At 36.5% G+C, this 24069-nt stretch overlaps 1 protein-coding gene across 13 annotated transcripts in view; it reads right to left on the bottom strand.

The window, feature by feature from the left end:
* Window positions 1-24069, bottom strand: part of C5H1orf141 (chromosome 5 C1orf141 homolog) — a 116138-nt gene that overhangs the window by 7610 nt on the left and 84459 nt on the right. For 7 of the 13 annotated variants that reach the window (XM_070467978.1, XM_070467981.1, XM_070467980.1 and 4 more), the window contains 3 exons: window positions 10404-10516; window positions 3205-3272; window positions 352-488 (listed from right to left, as the gene is read on the bottom strand). In XM_070467978.1, the coding sequence (XP_070324079.1) occupies window positions 352-488; window positions 3205-3272; window positions 10404-10516 (318 nt within the window). Of the gene's footprint in view, window positions 1-351; window positions 489-3204; window positions 3273-10403; window positions 10517-22042; window positions 22201-24069 lie in introns of all 13 variants that reach the window. The other 6 variants (XM_070467975.1, XM_070467976.1, XM_070467977.1 and 3 more) reach the window with 1 other exon arrangement.

Below are 24069 nucleotides of genomic sequence, written 5' to 3'. Positions count from 1 at the left end.
TTTGAGACTATTCAAGATAAATAGGAATCTATCAGGTGCAGAAGTATGTTCTAAGCATAGAGAATAGAATGGGTCAAATCACGTAGCAGTTGGAACAGACTATTTATTCACTGTGAATAGGATCAGTAAAGGACAGAATACATGGCTGGAAAGATATTATAAGCCATACTCAGGAATCTAGACTTTACCATTTTTGTAATAGAGAGTCTTCAGATGTTATTGAGCAGCAAAATAATGTGTTATATGATTAGATACTGCTATTTCTTGGTTAAAGGTTTCTTAATGTTTATATCTTAAAGTTAGATTCAGTTAAGTTCCAGTTATTTCAGTATAAACACACAATATCTATACCTGTAAATAGAGTCTTCCTTCTTATATGCATTAGACTGATTGCTGGGTACAGAAGAAAAGACTGTAGAACCCGATGTTCTTCTACATTGGGGTCTATACTGTGAATATAATTCCTGGAAGGGCTTAGCATATTCTGTCTATACATGAAGAAAAGGAGAAACTATTTTAGAAATTATTTTTCCATGTCTATATTAATAAATAATTTTTACCTGATTATTCACATTTGGTATACCTAATTATGATAACAAATAGCTGTATATACTAAGTTGCTTTAGTCTGTCCAATTCTTTGTAACCCCATGGACTGTAGCCAGCCATGTTCCTCTGTCTATGGAGCTTTTCAGGCAAGAATACCAGAGTGGGTTGCCATTTCCTACTCCAGGGTATCTTCCCGACCCAGAGATCAAACTTGTGTCTCCTAAGTGTTCTGCATTAGCACACAGATTCTTTACCACTGAGCCACCTGGGATATATATACATATTTGAATAGTGCTGGGCACTCTCAAGTACTGTATAATTTTTACTATTATTATTATTTGCCACAAGAAAAAAGAAAGGCAACTAGGAATTCTAGAAAAAGTACACAAGACAGTCAAGGTCTAAACATAAGGGAAACTAATGGCATTATTTTTTAGTAACTGATGGAGAATAAGAAAAAAGAGCCTATTATGTTTACATTGTACTCAATGAGAAGAAACACAATCCTAGCACATTACTTTATTCTATAATAAACAATTTAAAAAATATTAAGTGCTGATTATAGTATTTTTAATTTTAGAATTAACCTACAGGCAAAATATAAAGGCTTAGTCAGAGTTGAAAAATGAATATAATCATTAACCTCAAAATGTAGGAATAAATATGCACTTGACCTAGGGAAGAAGATGTGGAGGAAAGGCTAAAACTGTTAAGATCTTTCATGTGACGTACAAGAGGAATCAGGAGTTATTGATTATAGTTAACAGGAAAGAAGAACATATTTAGATATACTATTTCAAGGTGCAAAAGTTAAAATAGAAGAAGCAGAAAAGTAACTATCATAGATCCAGAAGAGGAAAGAGGGAGAGAGGTGAGATGTAGAGCAGTGTAAATAAGCTAATTCAAATTTTTGTCTTTGATTATGTAGTAAATACTGCTTAAAGTGAAGTTGTTCAGTCGTGTCTGACTCTTTGCGACCCCGTAGACTGTAGCCTACCAGGCTTCTCCATCCATGGGATTTTCCAGGCAAGGGTACTGGAGTGGATTGCCATTTCCTTCTCCAGGGGATCTTCCTGACCCAGGAATCGAACCCGGGTCTCCTGCATTGCAGGCAGACGCTTTACCCTCTGAGCTTTACCAGGGAAGCCCCAATACTGCTTAAAATTGATAAATAAAAAAATAGCAGTAGAAGCTCATTCTTTAGAATTGTAGTTAATCATAAGAGGAATTGAAACCACCAAAGATTAAACTTCATTGCTTCTGCAAAGAGGAAATTAGAACAGGAAGAATAGGTGGAGGACTTAGTGCTCTTATTAGCCACATGTCCATAAGGATAAAACTAATAATCCAGACATTGTATTTTATCAATATTTTTTAAAATTACAAAAAGTAAAAAAAAAAAAAGCAGTAACTATCCAACAAAATGATAATTTGTTATTAATTATGGTGCAGAGTATGTATTTCTTCATGTTTCATTCTCCATATTTGCAATAAACTGTGTTGTTAATAATAACACCTAAGAGACTCTTTTTGAATTTCCTTTGATGATTCTCTGTATTAATTCCTCTTTCTAATAAAACCTGAATGATAGCCAGGCATGCTCAATGGTCAAGGCTGGCTGGTCACTTTACAGGATGCCTTTGTACCTCAGCTCAAGCAGTCAGCGAGAGTCAATAGTGTTGTTACTACAGACATAGAGGACACACTTGGGGCTGCCAAGAGGGAGAGGTGTGGGGGAGGGATGAATTGGGAGCTTGGGGTTAGCAGATGCAAACTATTATATGTAGAATAGGGCTTCCCAAGTGGTTCAGTGGGTAAAGAATCTGTCTATGATACAGGAGAGGTGGGTTCCATCCCTGGGTCAGGAAGATACCCTGGAAGAGGGAATGGCAACCCATTCCAGTATTCTTGCTTGGAGAATCCCATGGACAGAGGAGCCTGGCAGGCTATAGTTCATAGGGTCACAAAGTGTCAGTCACAACTGAAGCAAATAAGCACGCAAGCACCCACATATGTAGAAAGGATAAACACCAAGGTCCCACTGTGTGGCACAGAGAACCATATTCAATATCTTGTGATAAACCATAAGGCCAAAGAATATGAAAAGAATGTATATGTAAGTATAACTGAATCACTTGGCTATACAGCAGCAATTAACACAACATTGAAAACAAACTATACTTCAGTAAAACAAATTTTTAAAAAAATTTCCCAATAGAATTGTTTCTAAACCTAATATAATCATCATTATTGCAATTATATGAGCTAAATAACTATAACAAAATGGTCTTGGCTACATATCAAAAGATTAACAAATGGATGTATATTTTCATATTCTAAATTAAAATAAAATATTTAAGTTATGTATGTATACTTTTCTATGAGGCCCTGTCTTAACAGACTTTATGATAAATGCTAGTACTTCACACATTCAAAAAATAATTTTTACTGTATTGCCAGTACAACAAATATATTATTTTCTTTATTATTTCCATATTTAAAGTTTTACATATTATAAGAGGTGAAATCATTTAAAATTTTTTCTTTCTGAATCTTAAAATTCATTTGAATTTCAGATTTGTAGACAAATGCATAAAACTATTAGAGATAATCTGTATTTCTATTAAATAATTGTAAGTATACAAATTAAACTTACCTCAGGTATATCCTTAAGATAATGAAAAGATCTAATAGATCTTGATTTTAGATATTCTTCTATTGGCTCTAAAGAAACAAATCCAAACATAAATGATATTTCTATATTATTAGATTACTTCTAATTTAACTCAATAAACCATTTTCTCTACTTGTAAATTTTTTTGGAAATGCAGTTTGTTAGAGCTAAATATATTCTAGAATAATTTGCTTTTAAAACAAATTTCTACTAACAGAATATAACTTTCAGTTACTGTTATACAGTAAAGCTCTATTTTCTTAGAAAAAACTGATTTCTAAATAAACAGAATCATACTTGATAGTCAAATAAATCTCTTCATTAATTTCTTTGAAAAGAGAATTATTGCCTTCAACCTGAATCCCCCAACTCCAATTATGAATTTTCCTAATTTGGATTATCATTTAATGGATTTTTTAAAAAGTAGGTATAATGTAGGGTCAAGCATACAGACTTTGGAGGAAGATAGCCTGGGACTTATTGGGTTCCCTGGTGGCTTATTGGCAAAGAATCCGCCTGCAATGCAGGAGACACAGGTTCAATCCCTGGGTGAGGAAGATCTTCTAGAGGAGAGCATGGCAACACACTACAGTATTCTTGCCTGGAGAATCCCATGGACAGAGGAGCCTGGTGGGCTGTGGTCCATGGGATTGCAAAGAGTCGGACGTGACAAAGAGACGGAGCAGCAGAGAGTCCCAGACTTGAAGCTTGCTTCTGTCACTAGCAACAGCAGCAAAGCCTGGGACCAGAAACTCTTTTTCTGTTTGTGAGTTAATTAGTTTCAGAAAAATCATTTTACCTCTCTGAGTCTTAGTTTCCCCCTCAGTTAATTGGAAACAGTAGTACTTATGTAACAGGGATGCTGTGAGGATTAAATGAGATAATAGATGTAACAAACTTACATCTGGTATTCCTTCAATCAACAGTTATTTGTTGATCACCTGCAATGTGCCAGAAACTGGTGCTGGACTCTGGAATTGTGATTTCTGTCCAATGATGCACACATTTTAGTGGATAATGCCGAAGAGAATCAAATAAAGAAAAGAGTGAACAATTGAGATGCACGCTGTGACATAGACAGATTTTGGTAAGAAATAGCATTAGAGGGAGGTGTAATTTATCAATAGATAGAGTAGTTGCCATGAATTGAATGTTTGTGCTCCTCCCAAAATTCATATGTCAAAGCTCTAGTTCTCAATGTGTTAGTTTGGGGAAGTGGGCCTTTGGGAGGTAATTAGGTTTAGATGAGGAGATAAGGGTAGAATGCCTGTGATGAGATTAATGCTCTTTCTCCACCACGTGAGAATAAAGCAAGAAGGTGACGATCTGAAAACCAGAAGGCTCTCGCCAGAACCGGACTCTACTAGCACCCTGGTCTCAGACTTCCATCCTCCAGAACTGTGAGAAATAAACGTTTATTGTTTTAAGTCTCTCAGTTTACAGTAGTTTGCTCTAGTAGCCTGAATAAAGAGAGAACTGGAGACTGAGAGGTACTGTAACAAATACCAAAAATATAAAAGCACCTTTGGAATTGGCTAGCGGGGTAGAGGTTGAAACAGTTCTGAGGTGCATCCTAGAAGAAGCCAATACAGCCGTGAAGAGATTTTAAAGGCAATCCTGGTAAGAAGTCAGAAAGAGAGAAGACAGCTGTAGAGAAGGCTTCCATTTTTAATAGAGAATACATGAATTACCAAATGCAGAGATGTTGGTAGAAAGATGGATGGTAAAGGCCATTCTGATGGGGTCTTAGACAGAAATGAGGAACACTGGAGAAAAGGTGATCTTTGTTAAAAAGTGGCAAAGAACTTAGCTGAATTGTGTTTCTATTGTAGTTTTTTGTGAGTGATGAAGTTGGATAGCTGAGATTTCTAAGCAAAGTGTTAAAGAAGAGTCTTGGTTTCTCCTGGCTGCCTGAAGTAAAATGCAAGATAAGAGAAATGAACTGAAGGCAAAATCATTAAGCAAAAGGAACCAGAACTCACAAATTTAGAAAATTCTCATATTACAAAAGTGAGAAAGCATGCTCAAAAGAGAACATTAAGGATGTGGTGAACATCTGATAAAGAGTTAAGGAGATTAGCATGGGAGTGAAACATGGACCTGATCAGACATCCCAGCAAAGACACCGCCAGTTTGAAATGCAAGGGATAAAGACAGGATAAAATGAAGAAAGGCTGTCAGACTTCTTGGCTTTTACAGGATAGGACCACAGAGCAATCCACTGCAAATATGTTATTCCTTAAGACAAGGAAAGAAAGACTATGAAGGTGACTCAGAGATCATCAGGCCTGCCCCAGTTTCTGCCTGCCAAACCCTTGGGAGGAGGCCAGCACTCCCACTAGATAAAGTCCTGGGGAAGGAATTCTGGCCTTCCAGAGTCCCAGTGGGGTGGTGGGAGAGGTATGACCCTTCCCTACTCAGCAGAGTTTTAAGAGCAGGACCTCTGCCCTGGTTGCTCAGGAAGGCAGAGCATGAAGTCAAAGAGGATTATTCTTGAACCTTAGTATCCATAAAGTTTGTCTTAGTGGGTTTCAAACTTTTTTTTGATCTATTACTCCTTTCTTCTTTCTTATTTCTCCCTTTTGGAATGAGAATGTCTATCCCATTCCTGTCCCGTCGTGTATTTTGGAAGCACATAATTTGATTCCACAGGTTCAAGCTGGAGTTTTACCTTAGGAGCAATCATACTGAGTCTCCCCACAGCTGATTTAGAAGATATTTAGGTGAGACTTTGGACTTCAGTAATAACACAAAACTTAGTATGGCAGTAAAATAATTAACATGTTCTAAGATTCTTTTATTGTTCAGAAGGAGGGTAACACTATAGCTTGATAATCATTTAAATGATTATAGGATAATCATTTTAGGATTAAATCATTTAGGATTAAAGGATAATCATTTAAAGAATAGAAAAAGAGTATATAAGTTCCAAATTAGTAAAGGAGAAAAGTTTAAATTTAAAAAACTCAGTCCTAAATAAGACATAAGAGGACCAAAAAAGAATCAATAAGAGAGACAGAAAGAACAAAATAAGATGGCAGATTTAAATCCAAAGATATGAGTAGTTACATTAAGTGCAAATGGACTAAGTGTTCCATTTCAAAAACAAAGATTACAGAGTAGATTTTAAAATCTAACAATTTGATGTTTACAAGAGATGTCTCATATATGAGATAGATGATAATGTTACAGAAATCATGGTAACAAGATGATAGAAAAGATATATTATGTAAATGTTAGCCAAAAGAAAGTAGGGGTAACTATAGTAATTTTTGATAATAAGATAATCACTTCATAATTTAAAAAGATTCAATTCACTAGAAATATGTAATAATTCTACAATTTCATACAATTAATAAGACAGCCAAAATAGTATTCAAGATCTTTAAAGCAAAATTCAATAACACTTACAAGGAAAAGTCAATAAGTCTGAAATTTCTTGGCAACTGACAGAATAAGCAAGCAGAAAAATCATTAAGGATATAGAAGAGTTGAAAAACACAATGAAGAAATTTGACCTAAAAGACATATATTGAAAACTGCACCCAATAGCTGCAGAATATACATTATTTTCAAGCACATACTGAACATTTCCAACAATTGACCATGTACTGGGTGAAAATGCAAGTGTTAACTAATTACACAGGACTGAAATTCTATGGAGTATATCCTCAAACTGCAGTGTAATTGTGCTAAAAACTTATAACGAAAAGATAACTAGAAAAGCCTCATATATTTTGAATTAAGATATAACTTCTAAATAACTAATGGGTCAGAAGAAGAAATTATAATGGAAAACAGAAAAAAATGATGATACTATTGAAGAACAAGGTAGGAAGACTTGCTTTACCAGATATCAAGGGTTATTTTAAGCTATAGAAATTAATGTATGGTATTGATATTGAAATGGATAAATAATTGAATGAAACAGAATAAGAACTCCAGAACAGAGTCCAGAGCATTAGGGAAAGAATAGCCTTTTTAATATCATGCTGGGATAGCTGGGTATTCACGAGAACAAAAACTACATTTGACCCTTGGGATGTGCATGCATGCTCAGCTGTATCTGACTGTTGGCAACCCCCATGGACTGTAGCCCGCCAGGCTCCTTATGGGATTTCCCAGGCAAGAATACTGGAGTGGGTTGCCATTTCCTCCTCCAGGGGATCTTCTTGACCCAGTGACTGGACCCAGTGATTAAACCTGTGTCTCCTGCATCTCCTGCATTGGCAGGCATATTCTTTACTACTGTACCACCTGGGAATCCAGATTTGACCTTTGCTTCACTCAAAATGTAATTCCAGATAGACTTGCAAAAGAAGAACAAAAATCTTTTGCAAGATAAGTAGCAAAAGATATTCAGGACCACGAAGTAGGAAAAGATTTCTTAGATATGGAACAAAAAGTACTTATCAAACAGGGAAAGATTTTGAATATTTGATCTTATTAAAGTAGAAGAATTCCTGTTCATGAAAAAGACAACATAAAGAGAAAGAAAAGAAACTCACAGAAAAGATGAATATATTCACAATACACAAAACCAACAAAGAATGAGTAAAAAAGAATATATTAAAAAATCAAGGAGAAAACAGCAAAAAGCTAAATTTAAAATAAGGTAAAACTTAGATGATTTCCAAAAGTATAAATCCAGTTTGTCAATAGTTCATGAAAAAATTTTCAAACTTACTAGTAGTCACAGAAATGCAAATAAACCGTAATGGTGTACTATTATATACCTAGTAGAATGCTAAAATTAAAAACTTGCAATTTCAAGTGTTAGAAAGCAGAATAAAAAGAACCCTCACAAATCTGATGAGAGCATAAGTTGGTAAAAACACTTTTAACATTATCCAATATATGATGGAAAGTAGTCATCATCTATTGTTGAAGATAAGCAACCCTGGTAATGTAAATTCTGGATATACACTGTCAATAAACTTTTACACAAATGCAGCAGGATGCATTAAAAAATATTCATTTCAGCATTGCAATGACAAAGTAAATCCCCAAATTTCAAGAGTGGCATGAATAAACAGTGATATAGTCGTGCGATGGAATACTTAACAACAATGAAAATGAAAGAACTACGCCTCCACACAACAATGTGAGTGAATGTTACAAACAATGCTAAGCAGAAAGAAAAAGAAAATACAAATGAACGCATATGGCATGATTACAATCATGTACAGTAAAAACCAAGCAAACTATATTTTGTAGAGATTCAAAAAATAGATGGTAAAAATGTAAAGAAAAGGAAGTGATGACCACAGAAGTCAAGACGGTAGTAACTCCCAGGGACAAGGAAGGGAAAAGTGATTTGGAAAAGGTCAAATGGTTTTATGGGATGTTGGCAATGGTCTATTTCTTGACTTGCAATACGGTTATATAGGTGTTTATTTTTATAATTGATTGTTATAGTGCATATTTTATGCTATATTCACTTTTTAGAATGTATGCTATTTCATAACTTAAATTGGTTTAACAAAAAAAAGAAGGAAATTGATTAGAAAGAAGGCAAGAATGAAAGAAGAAATACCTGTCAGCAAGCTACTGTAGCTGAAACACAAAAATGATGATTTGGATTAGAGTGGTGATAGCAGAAACAGTGAAAATAGATTAATTCAAGATGAGTTAGAATGAAAAGAACTTGTCGATGTATTGAATTTTGGAGAGGAAGGAAAGGGGAGATGAAGGATGGCTTCTAGGCTTTATTATTTTGTTTTATTTAATTTTTACAAGATTTTTTATGTAGATCAGTTTTTAAAAGCATTTATTGAATTTGTTACAATATTGTTTCTGTTTTATGTTTTGGTTTTTTGGCTGTGAGGCATGTGGAATCTTAGCTCCCAGACCAGGTATCAAACTTTCACCCCTGCACTGGAAGGCGAAGTCTTAACCACTGAACCACCAGAGAAGGCCTGGCTTCTAGGTTTTAGACTGGAGTCACTTGGTGCACTTTGATCCAAAGTACTGAGAATGGAATGCTGTTGAGGGGCAGGGGGAATGGGAGAAAGTTTTTGAGGACAGTTAGGATAAAGAATCATGAGACCAGTTCTGGATACAAGGTTTAAGATGTAGTGAGAAGTTTAAGTGGAGATATCAAATAGGCACTTCAGTATAGGCATCTGTTCTTCAGAGGATTAGTCTGGACTGAGATACAAATGAAGGATTTAATGTTATTTCTATGGTATTTTAAACTATAAGACTGGATTAGATTCCCTAAGAGGAGACAGTGTAGAAACAGAGACAGGCTCAAGACTGACCTCTCAGCAAATACAGTACTTTAAGGATGGAGAAGAGAAATTAAGAAGAGAGACTGAGAAGAGGCGAGAGAGCAGAAAAACAGAGTTTCAAGAAGGAGGGAGTGATGAACTAACTACACTGGTGTTGAGAAGTGGAAGAAAACAAAAACAAAAATCCTTTGGATTTAGCAACACGGAGCTCATTGGTACCCTTATTCAGGGTAGCTTTAGTAGGATGGTAGAGGCAGAAAAACAAATTGCAGCAGGTTGAAGTTTGAACAAAAGTTGAAGGAGTAGAGACAGTATATATAAACGAATCTTCTGAGGAATCAGGTCATGAAGAGCAACAGAAATGAGGCAAATGGGACAACATGGAAGCAAGGCATCTCAGTCAAGGTTGTTGACGAGAACAACACAATCAGACGTGTTTCTGAGAATGTCAGAGAAAGAACGAAGATGACATAAAACACCCAGATTCTCTGAGGAACTGTGATGCTGGTTCCTAGCTTACAGATTCCTTAAGTTTTTAGGAAAGTGAATTCTTTTACAGTCCCTACAAAGTAAGTTTCTACTAAGCAAGATGTCCAGGCTTGAGTGATTATTTTAAAAACAATAATAAGAAAATTCAGGATTGAGTTGAAAGGAAATCCAAATATTTTCTTTCTAGCAAAATAAACATAAAAATATGAATTTTTTGTGAATTGTACAAATTGCCTCTTCTGATATTTATCATCTCTTTCTCCTAGGAAGTCCTTCTTGATAGCTCACTGAAATCTTTTCCAAGCATTTTCAAGAAAATGCTTTCAACAGAAGCATCAAATTGTAAGAACTTATAAGACAAATTATAAGAACTATAAGACAAACTAATAAATGACAAAGTAGTAAATAAAAGCATTCAATACATCAAAAGTGAGGCAAATATGCTACACAAAACATTACCTATTGACTTGATTTCCTGAGTTTTTATATTTGTTGGCAAAAAGGGTGGTCTTAAATTTGAGTTTTGAAAATCACTTTTTTTAGGTTCAGGCATATTTTTGAAGGAGACAGATCTGGAAGAAAGAAAATTAATCTAAATTAAAATAATCAGAAAATTTATAAAATAACTTAAAACATACATATGAAGAAATGTGGTCAAGGCCCAGTTATACAGATTTGAATGTTGTTGTTTTAATATATTATCGTACAGTGTAAAAGACTGGGACTGATTAAGCAAAAACTGAAAATATTAGTAAGAAAGAAATAGAGAAAACTGCTGGTGTTACAGGATTGAGGGCACTCAGGAAACTACTGTTCAAAAGCTATATTGACCCTTTAAGAAAAATACCTTAGAAATTGTTAAATTAAATATTAGGAACACTGCCAACTCTAGTCAAGCAGTGAGATATGGATTTAGGGTCAGTTCAGGTTCTAGAACAGTATACCAGGTAGGATCACGACATCTACTTACTGTGAACAAAAACTTCTCTCCTCTAAATTCTTTGACTATTGATGGTATATAAGGAAGTGAATACTACCATATAATCCATGGTATTTCTGACCTTTAAATACTATGACTTAGACCTCAGACACTCATCTTTAGTTTACATCATCTAGTCCTCCACCTTTAAATATTATCTATAGATTGGTATCCTCCAGATTTTTAATACAGACCCCAAACTCTTCCCTGAATTCCAGATGTATGAATCCAGCTGCTTCATGACGTCTGCAGTTAGATGTATTGTGGGAATCTCAAACTTATATTCAAACCAAATGTTTCCTTTCGCTTCCTTTCCAATCTGTTTCTCACCCAGGTTTTCTCAATTCCATTCAACCAGACGGTTAGGCCAAAATTCTGCACTCAAGTTTGTTCCTGTTTGTTTTTAAAATTTTATTGGAGTATAGTTGCTTTACAATTTTGTGTTAGTTTCTGTTGTACAGCAAAGTGAATCAGCCAAACACATACTTGTGTGTGCATGCTCAGTTGCTTCAGTCATGTCTGACTCTTTGTGACCCGCCAGAGTCCTCTGTCCGTGGGATTTTTCCTGACAGGAATACTGGAGTGGGTTGCCATGCCCTCCTCCAGGGGATCTTCCGGACTGAGTGAGTGAACCCTCGTCTCCTGTGTCTCCTGCATTTCAGGCGGATTCTTTTCCACTGAGGCACTGGGGAAGTCCACATATACATATATCCACTCTTTTTTTGGATTTACTTCCCATTTAGGTCAACAAGTCCATTGAAGAGAGTTCCATATGCTATACAGTATGTTCTCACTAGTTATCCATATTATACATAGGATTGATAGTGTATATATGTCAATCCCAATCTCTCAATTCTTCCCACCCATCCCCCTTCCCCCTCAGTATCTGTATATTTGTTTTCTATATCTGTGACTCTATTTCTGCTTTATAAATAAGATGGTCTATACCAATTCTTTCAGATTTCAAGTGTATTCTGCAGTCATCTTTGACTTCTGTTTCTCTCATTCCCCATTCCTGATACCTCAACAAATCTCACTGGATCTTTCTTTGAAACACATTCCAAATTGAACAGCTTCTTTGCTCATCACTTCTGTCCTAGTTCCCAGGCCCCTTCATGTCTCATCTGAACTACTTCTCCACATCTCTAGCCTTTTTCTGTCTGCTCTCTCTGCTATCTCTCTTGCGCCCAATGGTCCCAATACAAGCCATGGTGACATCCATAAAATGTAAATGAAATTGCCATTTCCCTCCTACCATTTCCTGTCACTGAAATAAAATTCCAAATTCTCACTGCAAGACAGAAACTTTCCTCAGTTCTTACATTTCTAAGTAGAGGCGCTTCCGTTGAATGCCCCTCCAGGCTTCTCTGTGCACCACTTCACCCCTCCCCTCACCATGGAAGCAGAGGGAGTTTTCGGCTGTTTGGTTTAAGAAAAGGAACTTGAGCGCCTACTTCAGGACCTTGGCCCTTGCTCTGTCCTCTGCTTGTAATATTCTTCCCCTAAATAATGAGAGGCTTACTCACTCAAATCATAAGTGAAATATTTCATAAGTCTCTACTCAAGTTTTCACCTTTCCAGAAAGGTCTTTTTTCATCCCCTCCCATCTAAAGTAATCCCTATCAATCCTAATTCCCTTAATTTACTGCATTTTTCTTCATAGCATTTGTCACTAGTAAACTTACATTATAGGTTGATTTATTTATTTAGTTTGTTATCTATCTTTCCACCTTATCCTAGAATGTAAATTGAGGGCAGGCTCTTTGTTTAGGTCACTGTGGTATTCCTAGCACCCAGGAGAGTGACTGGCACATAGTACCTGTGTACTAAGCATTTGTTGAATGTATAAATTGTTTTGGTAAATTTCCATTGAACTTTCTTAAACTCTTACAACCTCCAGTGAGTTTTCAGTTTATTCCCTTTAGGATTTTCAATAAAGAATCATTTAATCTTCATAAAATAATTCATCTGTTCCTTTCAAAACATTTAAATTTGTATCTCATGTTCTTATGTAATATCATTGACAAATACTTCCACAATAGTTAGGTATACTAGTAAGAATGGGCATCCTATTTCTAATTTAAATGGGAATGTGTCAAGTATTCCACCCTAATGGTGTTGACTGTCGTGTTAAGGAGATGCTCTTTTTTATCCTTATCTAACAAAGGTATTTTTTCAAATACATTTGCAGAATATATTGCTTAGTTGCTAAGTTGTGTCCGATTCTCTGTGACCCATGAACTGTAGTACAACAGGCCTCCCTGTCAGGAAGGGAGGAAAGAGAAGGTGATGAATTCCAGGCTCTCTCCTTCACCCCCACGCAGTAGTTCTGGGAAGACCCATCTGTGATAGTGGATGTGGCTATTTTTCCCCTTTTCCTGCCCCCTCCCAGCTCTAATTCCCAGTGTCTGATCACTTGCACAAATAGAACCTTCTGTTGGATGAAGTAAAAGCAAACTACGGGACTTCAAAAAAAATAGACAATGACAAAATTTAAGAAAATAATGAGGAAATGATGCGCTTTCAGTATTTGTTTTAACATGTCATCGAATTTTTAGTTTGCATATTTAAATAATGATTGTATTTAACAATGATCTCACAAAATCCCTGCAAATTCATCACTCAGCTCTAAAGAATTGGTGGAAGCTGGCTCTATCACAACAGTGTCCCCCTAACAGAAGGAAAAAAAAAAGATTAAAAGAGGGAAGAGGAGGAGATGTGGTGGAGGAAGGCCACCCCCACCCCCACTTACAGGTCAGGACAGAACGAATCAAATTGTTGGCATACCCTTTTCACTTCAGGTCCTCCAAGTCACTAGACTTACATATGGGGGAAGGGAAAGCCTTGACTAATATGTAGGATCAAAATACTAAACTGCACAAACTTTTAATAAACAAAAATGGTCAGGATGAAATGGAGAAATGTAGAACTGCTTTATATGGTCCTGAGTTGAGAACAGACAATGAAACAGTTAAGTTAATATTTTATTTTAGATTTCTAAAAAATCTATAAGTGAAATACTGTAAGGGTTTTATATTCTCATGGTCAGACTTGAGGATCAAAGTTATCTTTATGAGAAGAATTGGAAGTATTTCATCTTTGTCTATGCTCAGAAACCACTTAAACAGTTCTTTGAAGAAACTCACCCTTGACACAACTTCAAGGTGGTGCTTTGGTAAAAGATAGTTTTCTGACAGCTTTCTCAAATATTTCTAGCTGTTGATTTATTTATGTTTTCTTCTTGCTGTTAATTCTGTTTTCACCATTCATAGTTTCCCAGACTTTCCATTACCAGACTCATGTTTCAAAGCAGCGTAGTTATAGGAGTGCTCAGTTACTTTAGTCATGTCCAACTCTTTGCATCCAACATGGACTGTAGCCCGCCAGGCTCCTCTCTCCATGGGATTCTCCAGGCAGGAATACTGGAGTGGGTTGCCATGCCCTCCTCCAGGGGATCTTCTGGACCCAAGAATTAAACCTGTGTCTCCTGCATCTCCTGCATGGCAGGCAGATTCTTTACCCACTGGGAGCCACTGGGAAGCAAAGTACTCATAATTATCTTAATTTCTTCTACATCCATGTTTATAGCTCCTCCTTTCCCATTACTAGTACTGTGCCTTTTTGCTGCCTTTTTTCCCCTTCAATTTCTCAAATTATGGTCATTTTAACATTCTTTGGGGAGGTCTTAAACATGCTAATTTTGCAAAATACTCTTAAAGATTCAAAGTGCTTATGAGAGGAAAGCAAAGTTTGGTGGAATTCCTGGGAGATGACAGCTTTATTTACTTATTTATTTATTGGTCCTTTAGTAAATGCACACTTAATTTATAAAAAAAGAAACTGAACTAAGTGCTAGGTACTTGTAAAATTAACTTTACACAAACTCTGTCCTCAATCACGTCATTTTTAGCTTACATAATCCCTTATCATGTTGTTCTCTTTCTTACTTAAAATTTTATTATATGGGTTAATTTTTTGGACTTAGTTTAGGTATAACTAAATTATAAATCCTGCTACCTAGGAGCAGATAGACTTACAGGATAGATAAAATAGCTATAGATAAAATAAAGAAAATAGATAGATAAAATAGTTCCTTCTAAGCTCAGAGGCGCCTGGATAAGAATACTCTATTAGTCACAGAGGAATAAGCCATAATTTTGTTTACCACTCAGTCTAAGAGAAGCAGCAAGTTTTCTGTCATTCTACCCCAAGCTCCTTCCCTCCAGGCAGGTGTGAAGAGCTGTGAAAAGTCAGAGATTTGACCCTACTTACAAAGTAACAAGTTGGCCTGATACAATTTCATCTCTTTTGGAAGACATGAGACTCCTGAGTCAGAGACAAAGGACTATCACACACAGGAATAGGAGTGGTATCTTCGGCATTAATTCTCTGAGCCCCAGTTCCACAGGGCAATGAGCAGAAGGCCAGATGACATCAGCACACACGCTGGGTTATGTTACAGGAATGTAACCTTGAGTTTAGGGAACACAGATCTTTTTAATGGACAGTAATATTCCTGCTCTTGCTCAGAGGAGGGCACTTTCTTTGTCTTCCAAGGCTGTCTGCTATACAAATGTCCTAGAAAAGATAGGAACAAAGGCAGCCAGTGCTTTTGCTCACAAATGTACAGAAATGTAAGACACCTATGGAGAGTTTTCCCAACAGTAGAAAGAAGAAATGGAGGGGATAAGAGTCTAGGAATAAAACTTGTGTGTTCCTAGTACTGTGTTCTCAAAAACTATGAGGAATTGGAGTTATAAATCTGTTTTTTGTAAGTTGTATTGGTTTGGGGCTATGTGGATTTTTAAAAGATTCAACACTCCGCCTCCCCCTTTTTGTCTTACAGTTAGAAAAATCCCCTGTGAAATTATATCCTGTTGCAGTTGAGTTAAAGGGAGCACGGGAAAAGGCCTTGATTTGTGCTGCATGGGCTGGAAAAGGAAGGCTGTTGCATGGGCCTGGGATGGACCATGTGAGTGGCCTCAGCACACAAAAGAAAACCAGAGAAAGGCACGGCTCAGATGGAAGTATGGTGGGTGAGCCAAGGCTGCCTCTTCTCAACTGGGCATCTCTTATGGAACACTTGCCCGGTAATTCTTTGGAATGCTTTATGTTTTTACAGAACAGCCATTTTGAGATGGAAATCCAGAGTTTCATTCAGGTGCCATGGGAAAATTTCAAATACATTTTTGTGTAATAAAGACACTCAGTTTGGATCTTTATTTTATTCATATTTAATTTAAATTTGGATAAAAATATTTCTCCAAGTAGGTTCCTCAGGGAGAATAAATACGTAGATTACATTCTAAAGTCTTTAAAGTCCAAAAACTTGTCTCTGTTTTCTCAAATATAAATGATGATTCACCCAAATAGCAGACTCCTGGGTTGCCATTCTATTTAAAAGTTGGTAAGATTTTATTGTTTTCTAGCCTCAGAGATACAGATGAGACATGAATCTTATTTGCTATCTTTTCCTTTGTAATTAACTGCTGTTTTCTCCCCTGCCTGAGATTAATTTTACCATAAGTCTAGTACTTGATAATGCTCTAGATCTGAAGATTCAAGTCTGTCTTAAATGACACTTTTTCCTTATAATTCTTTTATTTCCTCACCATCTGTTTCTTGTCTCCTGATTTATGTATTAAATGTATATTTTCATATGGAGTATCCTAAAACTGTACCTACATGTCTCTTTTTAACCTGATTTTCATTTTGGAGGGTGGTATTTTTATAAGACTATGTCTTTATTTGATCATCTAGACTATCAATGCAGTCTTCATCTGTATTCTGTTTTTAATTTCTCTACTCAGTTTTTTACTTAAAAAGTCTTTTTTTCTAAATCCCCTTTCCCCCTATTTGAGAGAGATTTTCTAAAGTTTCCTCCCATGAATGTGTTTCATTAGGAGTCACTAGTTAATGAGAGTTTAGTTTCATCTCCCTCCTTCATATGAGTCCCTTTAAATGGCCTGTGGTTTTTCACTCATTTCAGTGAGTGTGGGTTCCTGCAACAACTATGAAGGTCAAGCTATTTGGGACTCAGGTAGCATCAGGCAGTGAGAGAGAAGACTCTTTTGCAGTGAATCAGTGACAAACAATCCCCATCTTCTTAATCTCTATGCCAGGCTAATGTCACACAGAGTATAAGACATGTATATTGAATTAAGGAAGACAGAATTTGACTGATTAAATTTCATTATAGGCTGTAATCATATTCTCTGTTCATATTTCATTATCTTTCCTGTATTCAAGTTTATCCTTCTATCATAAAAATACTTCTAAAAGGAATATTCTTTTGGACTTATTTTTAGGAAAGTAATTCTTCTAATGAGAAGGTCCTATTCATCTAAAGAAAAAGCATTCTTAATATGTCTACTTGCCCCTAAATTGTTTCCTAGTTCTTACCACTTAATAAGTGGTAAATTTGACATTTTCACTTGAGAATCCAGAATGGAAGAGATCACTTTTTTTCTCTTTCAAAACTTATGTTCCAGGTAATTTTCTAAAAAGACTTTTGTTAAAATGAATATGGCTTTTTTGTAAAACATTCAATTATGAAAAGTTGCAAAGAAAAGCTTTGGTATTTGCTGACAAGTCTTAGAGACCACAGACAAATGAAAGGCAAAAGACTGGGAGAGATTTTCAAATGATTATAAAACTCTCTCCCTATCAGTAAACTAATCCCAGGAATGTCCTTCCAGCAAATTTTGGGTGTTTGTGGCCATCACCTTTATCAGTTCCCATTTATACAAGAAAAATGCAGGAATCTTGAGCTAATAGTAACATGGAAAAGATGTCTTTGGGAGTAACTGAAAAAGAAGCCCTATGAATTTTAGTGATTCTCAATCCTAGCTTTTCTCAGAATCATCTGAGAAATCTTAAAAATAGTAATGCCTGGGCCCTACTCCAAACTAATTAAAGTTGAATCCAATTATTTTAAAGCTCCCTGAGTAATGCTAACATGCAGATGGGTTAAAAACCACTGGTTTGAAAACAAAACTCAACTATAGTTCAACCCTAGGCATGTTTCATCTAGGTGATCATAACACCAGGTTGAGTGTTGCTATGATATCCACCAAATCAAGAAGAAGCGTTGAACAGATGTCAGTGTTGACCAGCATGATTACAGTGGGGGCACAGCTAGAGCAGGGTGGTTCCTGTGCCAACAGCACCAGTGTCACCTGGAGACTTAACCAGACATTCAAATTATCAGGCCCCAGCCCAGACCTATAGAATAAAAAACTGCCAGTGGGGCCCCATGATCTGTATTTAACAATTCCTCCATGTTTGAAAGACTAGAGCAGTGCTTCTCAACCATTAGTGTTCGCAGAAATGACCTGGGGGATCTTGTTAACTGCAGCTTTGGTTGGGATGAGGTCAGAAAATTCTGTATTTCAAACAAGCTGCCAGGTGATACCAATGCTGCAGGATGGAAGACAACACTTTGAATAGCAGTAGACTAGAGATCAAAAATGAAAAAGGCATGCAGTTGGTAGGAGTTACTCTGGTACTGGCGGTCATGATTATGTTGTAAGGTTAAATCTGGCTGAGCTGAAATCTCTGTGAATCAGATCTGACATCTTGGCTCATGTAGGAGTGAGGTTTGTGAGCACTGGTAGAGGTTGGTATCCTGTTATAATTAATATAACTTATAATACCAGGGGGCTTCCTAGATGGCTCAGTGGCAAAGAACCTGCCTGCCGATGTCGGAGCCGCAAGAGACACAGGTTCGATTCCTGAATTGGGAAGATTCCCTGGAGGAGGAAATGGCAATGCACTCCAGTCTTCTTGCCTGGAGAATCCCAAGGACAGAGGAGACTGGTGGGCCACAGTCCATGGTGTCCCTAAGAGTCGGACACGACTGAGCATAGTGAAAGCTGCTCAGTCGTGTCCGACTTTGCAATTCCATGGACCATACAGTCCATGGAATTCTCCAGGCCAGAAGACTGGAGTGGGTGTCCTTTCCCTCCTCCAGGGGATCGTCCTAAACCAGGGATCAAACCCAGGTCTCCCGTATTGCAGGCAGAGTCTTTACCAGCTGAGCCACAAGGGAAGCCCACAACTGAGCATACATACATGTATAAGACAGGAGCTGCATCTCCAGATCTGGAGGAATTAAATCTGTGCAATATAGTCAAGGTAATCAGCATACCACTGTTGACAGGAGGGAAAAACTTGCCCCCTTATACTCTGCTATTTAAGTAATCTTTCTGTTATGGCTGAAAAAGGACTCATTGCCTGATGACTTGTTTCCTGGAAGAGGCAGTTTTTGGAGATAATGTGAATTCTAAAAGGTTAGGTTCTCTGAGGAGCTCTCATAGTTTTTAATAACCTCCTTTACTACCTAATGATATTTCTAGAATCCAAGTATGCACTTCCCAGTTTAAGCCCTTCAGTGGTTCCTCACTGAAGAGATTGTCCAGAGTTCTTCACCTGGCTCATAAAGCCCTTGGTAATCTGGCCTTTATTTACCCTTTTAGCCCAATTTCTTACCAATCTGTCTCTAATCTCTGCCTCATATCCCTTACAAGTCTAGTAACACTAAACTACTTCTGGTTCCTCAAATGAGCTGCACTTTCCTTTACCTCTGGCTGACCCTTGTCCACGTTATTGCCTTGGCCTGGAATCTCTTTCTTTTAAATCTTAATGCCTCTTAACTAACTCTCTGGGTCTCACCTGAGGGGCCACCTCCTCTAGAAAATTTTGTTGATTCTCACATTAGGAATCTCTCTGTAGCAACTGGTGCCTGCCTGTTCACTTATCTGAATCCCCTTGAGGTATATTTCACAGCTGCTGTCAGATGCCCAGAGCATAGCAGTCACTCAATCAACACTTGTAGAATAATATTAATAAATTAAATCACAGTAGTATGTGATAGCAGCACTACTATTAAAAATTAAAATGAAGTTATCTGTAAGAGTTTTTTTTTTTAATTTTTTTTTCTGTAAGAGTTTTTTATTTGAACTTGGTTTAGGGCCAATCATTCAAGCAAGAGTGACAGACAGCACAAAACTGCTACATGAGAAAAATTATTTGAAAAGAGGAAAATGTTAGAAGTAGTCTTAGAAGGAAATCTCAGAGCCTAGATATACTGCCAGTTGGGCTTATCTATATGTACTAGATCCTCTTAATTTCTTCAACCAAATTTTCTTTCTTTTGGCCTGGGTTACACCCTAATTCTGATGTAAATTCTTTTGATTTTCCCGTACTTTTTTTTTTTTTTTTTGCATGTGTGCTAGTTTTGGTCCTCTGAGCACTGATCAAACAAAGTTTACTTGGTTTTTGAATCTTGAAACTATGTGCAGTTTGTTTCTATAATTTAGACACTGATTTCAAACTTCAAGTTAGCCAGACTTAAACAATTCAAAGGAATGTTACTTAGCTATTGATATTATCACTAAAGACAGGATCAATGATGCCTTTATAAACTATAATCTATAGACAGGAAAGGGAAAGCAATGATATCATCCTGGAAAATGCTGCCGTAAGACACATTGCACATTATCTTTAAATGTATCTAATGGGTCATTGGCCATATATTATGCTATCACATAATGGCTTACATATATATAATAAAAATATAAATATATACAAATATATAATATTTATAATTATAATTATATAATACACAATATATAATAAGATATATTATTTTTCCCTTCTGTACATGCCCAACTTCTATTTTATGCAACTTTTTCTATGTATTATTAAAATATTCTATTTTAACATGGATAGATCTATAAATGATTTTGAAGTAAAAGTATTGGCCATATCTACATAAAAACAAAGTAGTAGTGAAAGAAGTTTGTGATAAAGCTAAAGTATATAAACCATTAATATTTATTTGTGCTAGAAACAAACTCCTTTTCTGCACAATGGAAACATATTCTGACATCCTGGTAGATCACAAATAACAAAAATACAGTTGAGTAAGCTGTATTTTGAGTCTAAATGGTCTTGTTTTACTTTATATTCAGACATGTTTGTTCAACTGTCTTTTAGATACCACCACCTGGATGCCCCAAAGCTCAGCATTTCTCATTCTAATCTCTTACTCACCCCAATCTGCTTTTCAACCTGTGATCTCTACCTAAGTACGAAACACTAAAATACGTCTAATTACCAAGACCAAAAGCTGGAAATCAGTCTGTAGAATGTAGTAGAGATAAGAGCATAGGCTCTGAAATTTAAATCTAACTAGTATTTAAATCTAGCTTCTGCCACTTGCTAGCTGTGTGACTCTGGGCAAGTCATTTTAGCTCACCAAGACTTGGGTTTTCATCTGTGAAACTGCACTTAATACATTCATTGAGTTGTTTTTGCTGTTTAGTTGCTAAGTCATGTCTGACTGTTTTGTTACCCCATGGACTATAGCCCGCCAGGCTACTCTTTCAGTGGGATTTCCCAGGCAAGAATACTGGAGTGGGTTGCCATTTCCTTCACCAGGGGATCTCCCCGACCCATGGATCACACCCGTGTCTCCTGCATGGCAGGTGGATTCTTTACCACTGAGACACTGGGGAAGGCCACCAGAAAGTTGAGCTGCTACAGAGTAAAAATAAATGAGGGAAGAGCAGTGTTCACTCTACCATCAGTGCCCAATTGATTTGAAGTCTCATGGATTCTACATCTTACTATTTCTTTTGTCTTGGATCTCCTCCACATTTCTAGTGCCTAGAAAAATTATACCTCATTACATACATGCATAGTGCCAGTGAAAGACCAATTATTACATATTCAGGCTACCCCTTATAAGTACACAGAGAAACTGCCTTACTTAGTTTTCTAGGAATATCTCTTTTTTTTGCAGTATATTGGTTGAAGCTTTAAATAAATCCTGATATTAACTTGGAGTGATATAATAAAGCTCAAGAAGTCTTTCTTTTAATGTTTAGAATTATAATTACTATGTACAAGTATCATCTACAATGGTGAAATATTATAATAAATATTTTATAAACTAGTATTGAGAATGCGAATCTAGCATACTGTAACTCATAACCATTATGAAATATACCTATGTTGACAAAGCTTACATTTAATATAGATTGCACAATCTAAGTCAATAAAAATAATGCTTTAAAACTTTAGACTGAAAGTTTCAAGTAGTTATAATGATAACCTTTTTGGTTTTTTAGTGCCATATGATCTGTCTGTTGTGATCTTTGAGTTTGTCTTAGACATGGAGGTACCAATGTCCTTTTCAAGTTCCAACTGGAAATCAAACGTCAGGGGTATCACTGAAATCTTTCTCTTTACTTGACTCTGAAGGCAGTTTTTCTGCAACAAATCCAAAATATAACACAGTGAAATAAAGGAGTACATTTCATATGAGGAAAATCCTGTATATAAAGGACAAAATTAATCTCACTTTATACATACACCCTCATGCACAGAATTTATGTGGCAGGCAACAATGGAAAAATAATGCAGACTGAAAATTGGAGGCCTTGTGTACACTCTTTTCCTATTTATTAAGTGAGGCTGTTGGACTAGATGCTCATGAAGGCTCCCTCTGAAGTTCAGATTCTAAAGTGCCAAATTTAAGAATGACCAATATATTCAGCAAAGACAATTATTAATCCATAGAGTTATTGAAGCCATAGCAGGCAGGTCCCTCCAACCCACTTCTCTCCCTGGAGCCACATACATGGTGGAGCCAGAGCCAGAAATTGAGTTAAGAAAGCAATCAAAAGAGAATTCAATTCAAGTATTTATACAGATCGACTGAAGAGCAAAAAGGGTAAAGCTAAAGAGTGAGTTAAGGCGCTGAAAATCTTCTCTGAAAGTTCTCTCAGAGAACTGCACAGAGGAATAAAGAAATAATAACTTGAAAAGGAAATCATAGGATATGAGCACTTCGGTTTCTGCCAGTGAGGGATTAAGTGCTATAGGAATCACCCTTCTGCTATAAGCAACTGGAAAGCCAGACAAAGTATATGAAAATAACTACAATCAAGCATTAGGAAACAGGCAGAGCAGGACCATGATCCCTGAGGAAAGAGAAACAAATGAGGTAAACCCTACAAGAGCCTAGCTTATTCTTGAAGGCCGTTTCCAGACTGAGGCACAGGGAGGGGGAACTCAAACCAAACCTTGTGGCTCTAACCTGGTTGATTCTGAGAGACAGACACTGCACTGGCAGACACACTCTTGGGCGTTCACCCCAAAGAAATAAAACTACGTTCATAAAAATCCTGTACATAAATATTCATAGCAGCTTTACTTCAGCTTATTTTTTTAGCAGCCTTATTTTCAAAAGCAAAAAACTGAAAACAATGAAATATCCTTCAGTGGGTAAGCAACTGAAACTCTGTACATTCATATAACGGAATACTACTTAGCAATAAATTTTACATATTATTTACCATAAAAAAGAAACACTATTACTTCATGCAAAAACTTAATGGACCTCAAGAGCATAGTGAAATAGTCAATCTCAAAATTTTACACACTGAATAATTTCATTTATATAACATTCTCAAGATTACAAAACTATAGATATGAAGAATAGATTCATCATTGCTGGGGATAGAGACAGAATTGGGATGGGGGAATAGGCCTTCCTGGTGGCTCAGTGGTAAAGAATCTGCCTGCAATGCAGGAGATGCAAAAGACATGGGTTCAGTCCCTAGGTTGGGAAGATCCCCTAGAGGAGGAAATCGCAACCCGTTTCAGCACTCTTGCCTGGAAGATTCCATGGACAGAGGAGCCTGGCAGGCTATAGTCCATCAGGTCACAAAGAGTTGGACACAACTTAGTGACTAAACAATAACAACAAGTGGATCCGAATACAAAGAAGTAACATGAGGGAGTATTTTATTGGATGGAGGCATAATATGCTTTGATTATGGTAGTTTCCACAATCTGTAATGTGATAAAATTGCATAAAACTACAGATACAAATGAATAAAGGTTAAAAAATGGAGATGATTGGGTAAAGTCTGTAGCCTGGTTAACAGTAATACACCAGTGTCAATATTGGATGTGACTTATACTGGTTTTGGCTAGTGAACTACAACTATGTAAGATGTCACTTTTGGGGGTCAACTGAGGCAAGGCACATGGAACTATTTGTACTATTTCTGTAACTTCCTGTGTGTGTGTGTTAGTTGCTTAGTTGTGTCTGACTCTTTGCAACCCCACAGG

This window comes from Odocoileus virginianus, chromosome 5, assembly GCF_023699985.2.
Source record: "Odocoileus virginianus isolate 20LAN1187 ecotype Illinois chromosome 5, Ovbor_1.2, whole genome shotgun sequence".
NCBI lineage: Eukaryota > Metazoa > Chordata > Mammalia > Artiodactyla > Cervidae > Odocoileus > Odocoileus virginianus.
Note: the sequence above shows the minus strand (reverse complement) of the source record. Positions and strands in the feature narration are given on the sequence as shown.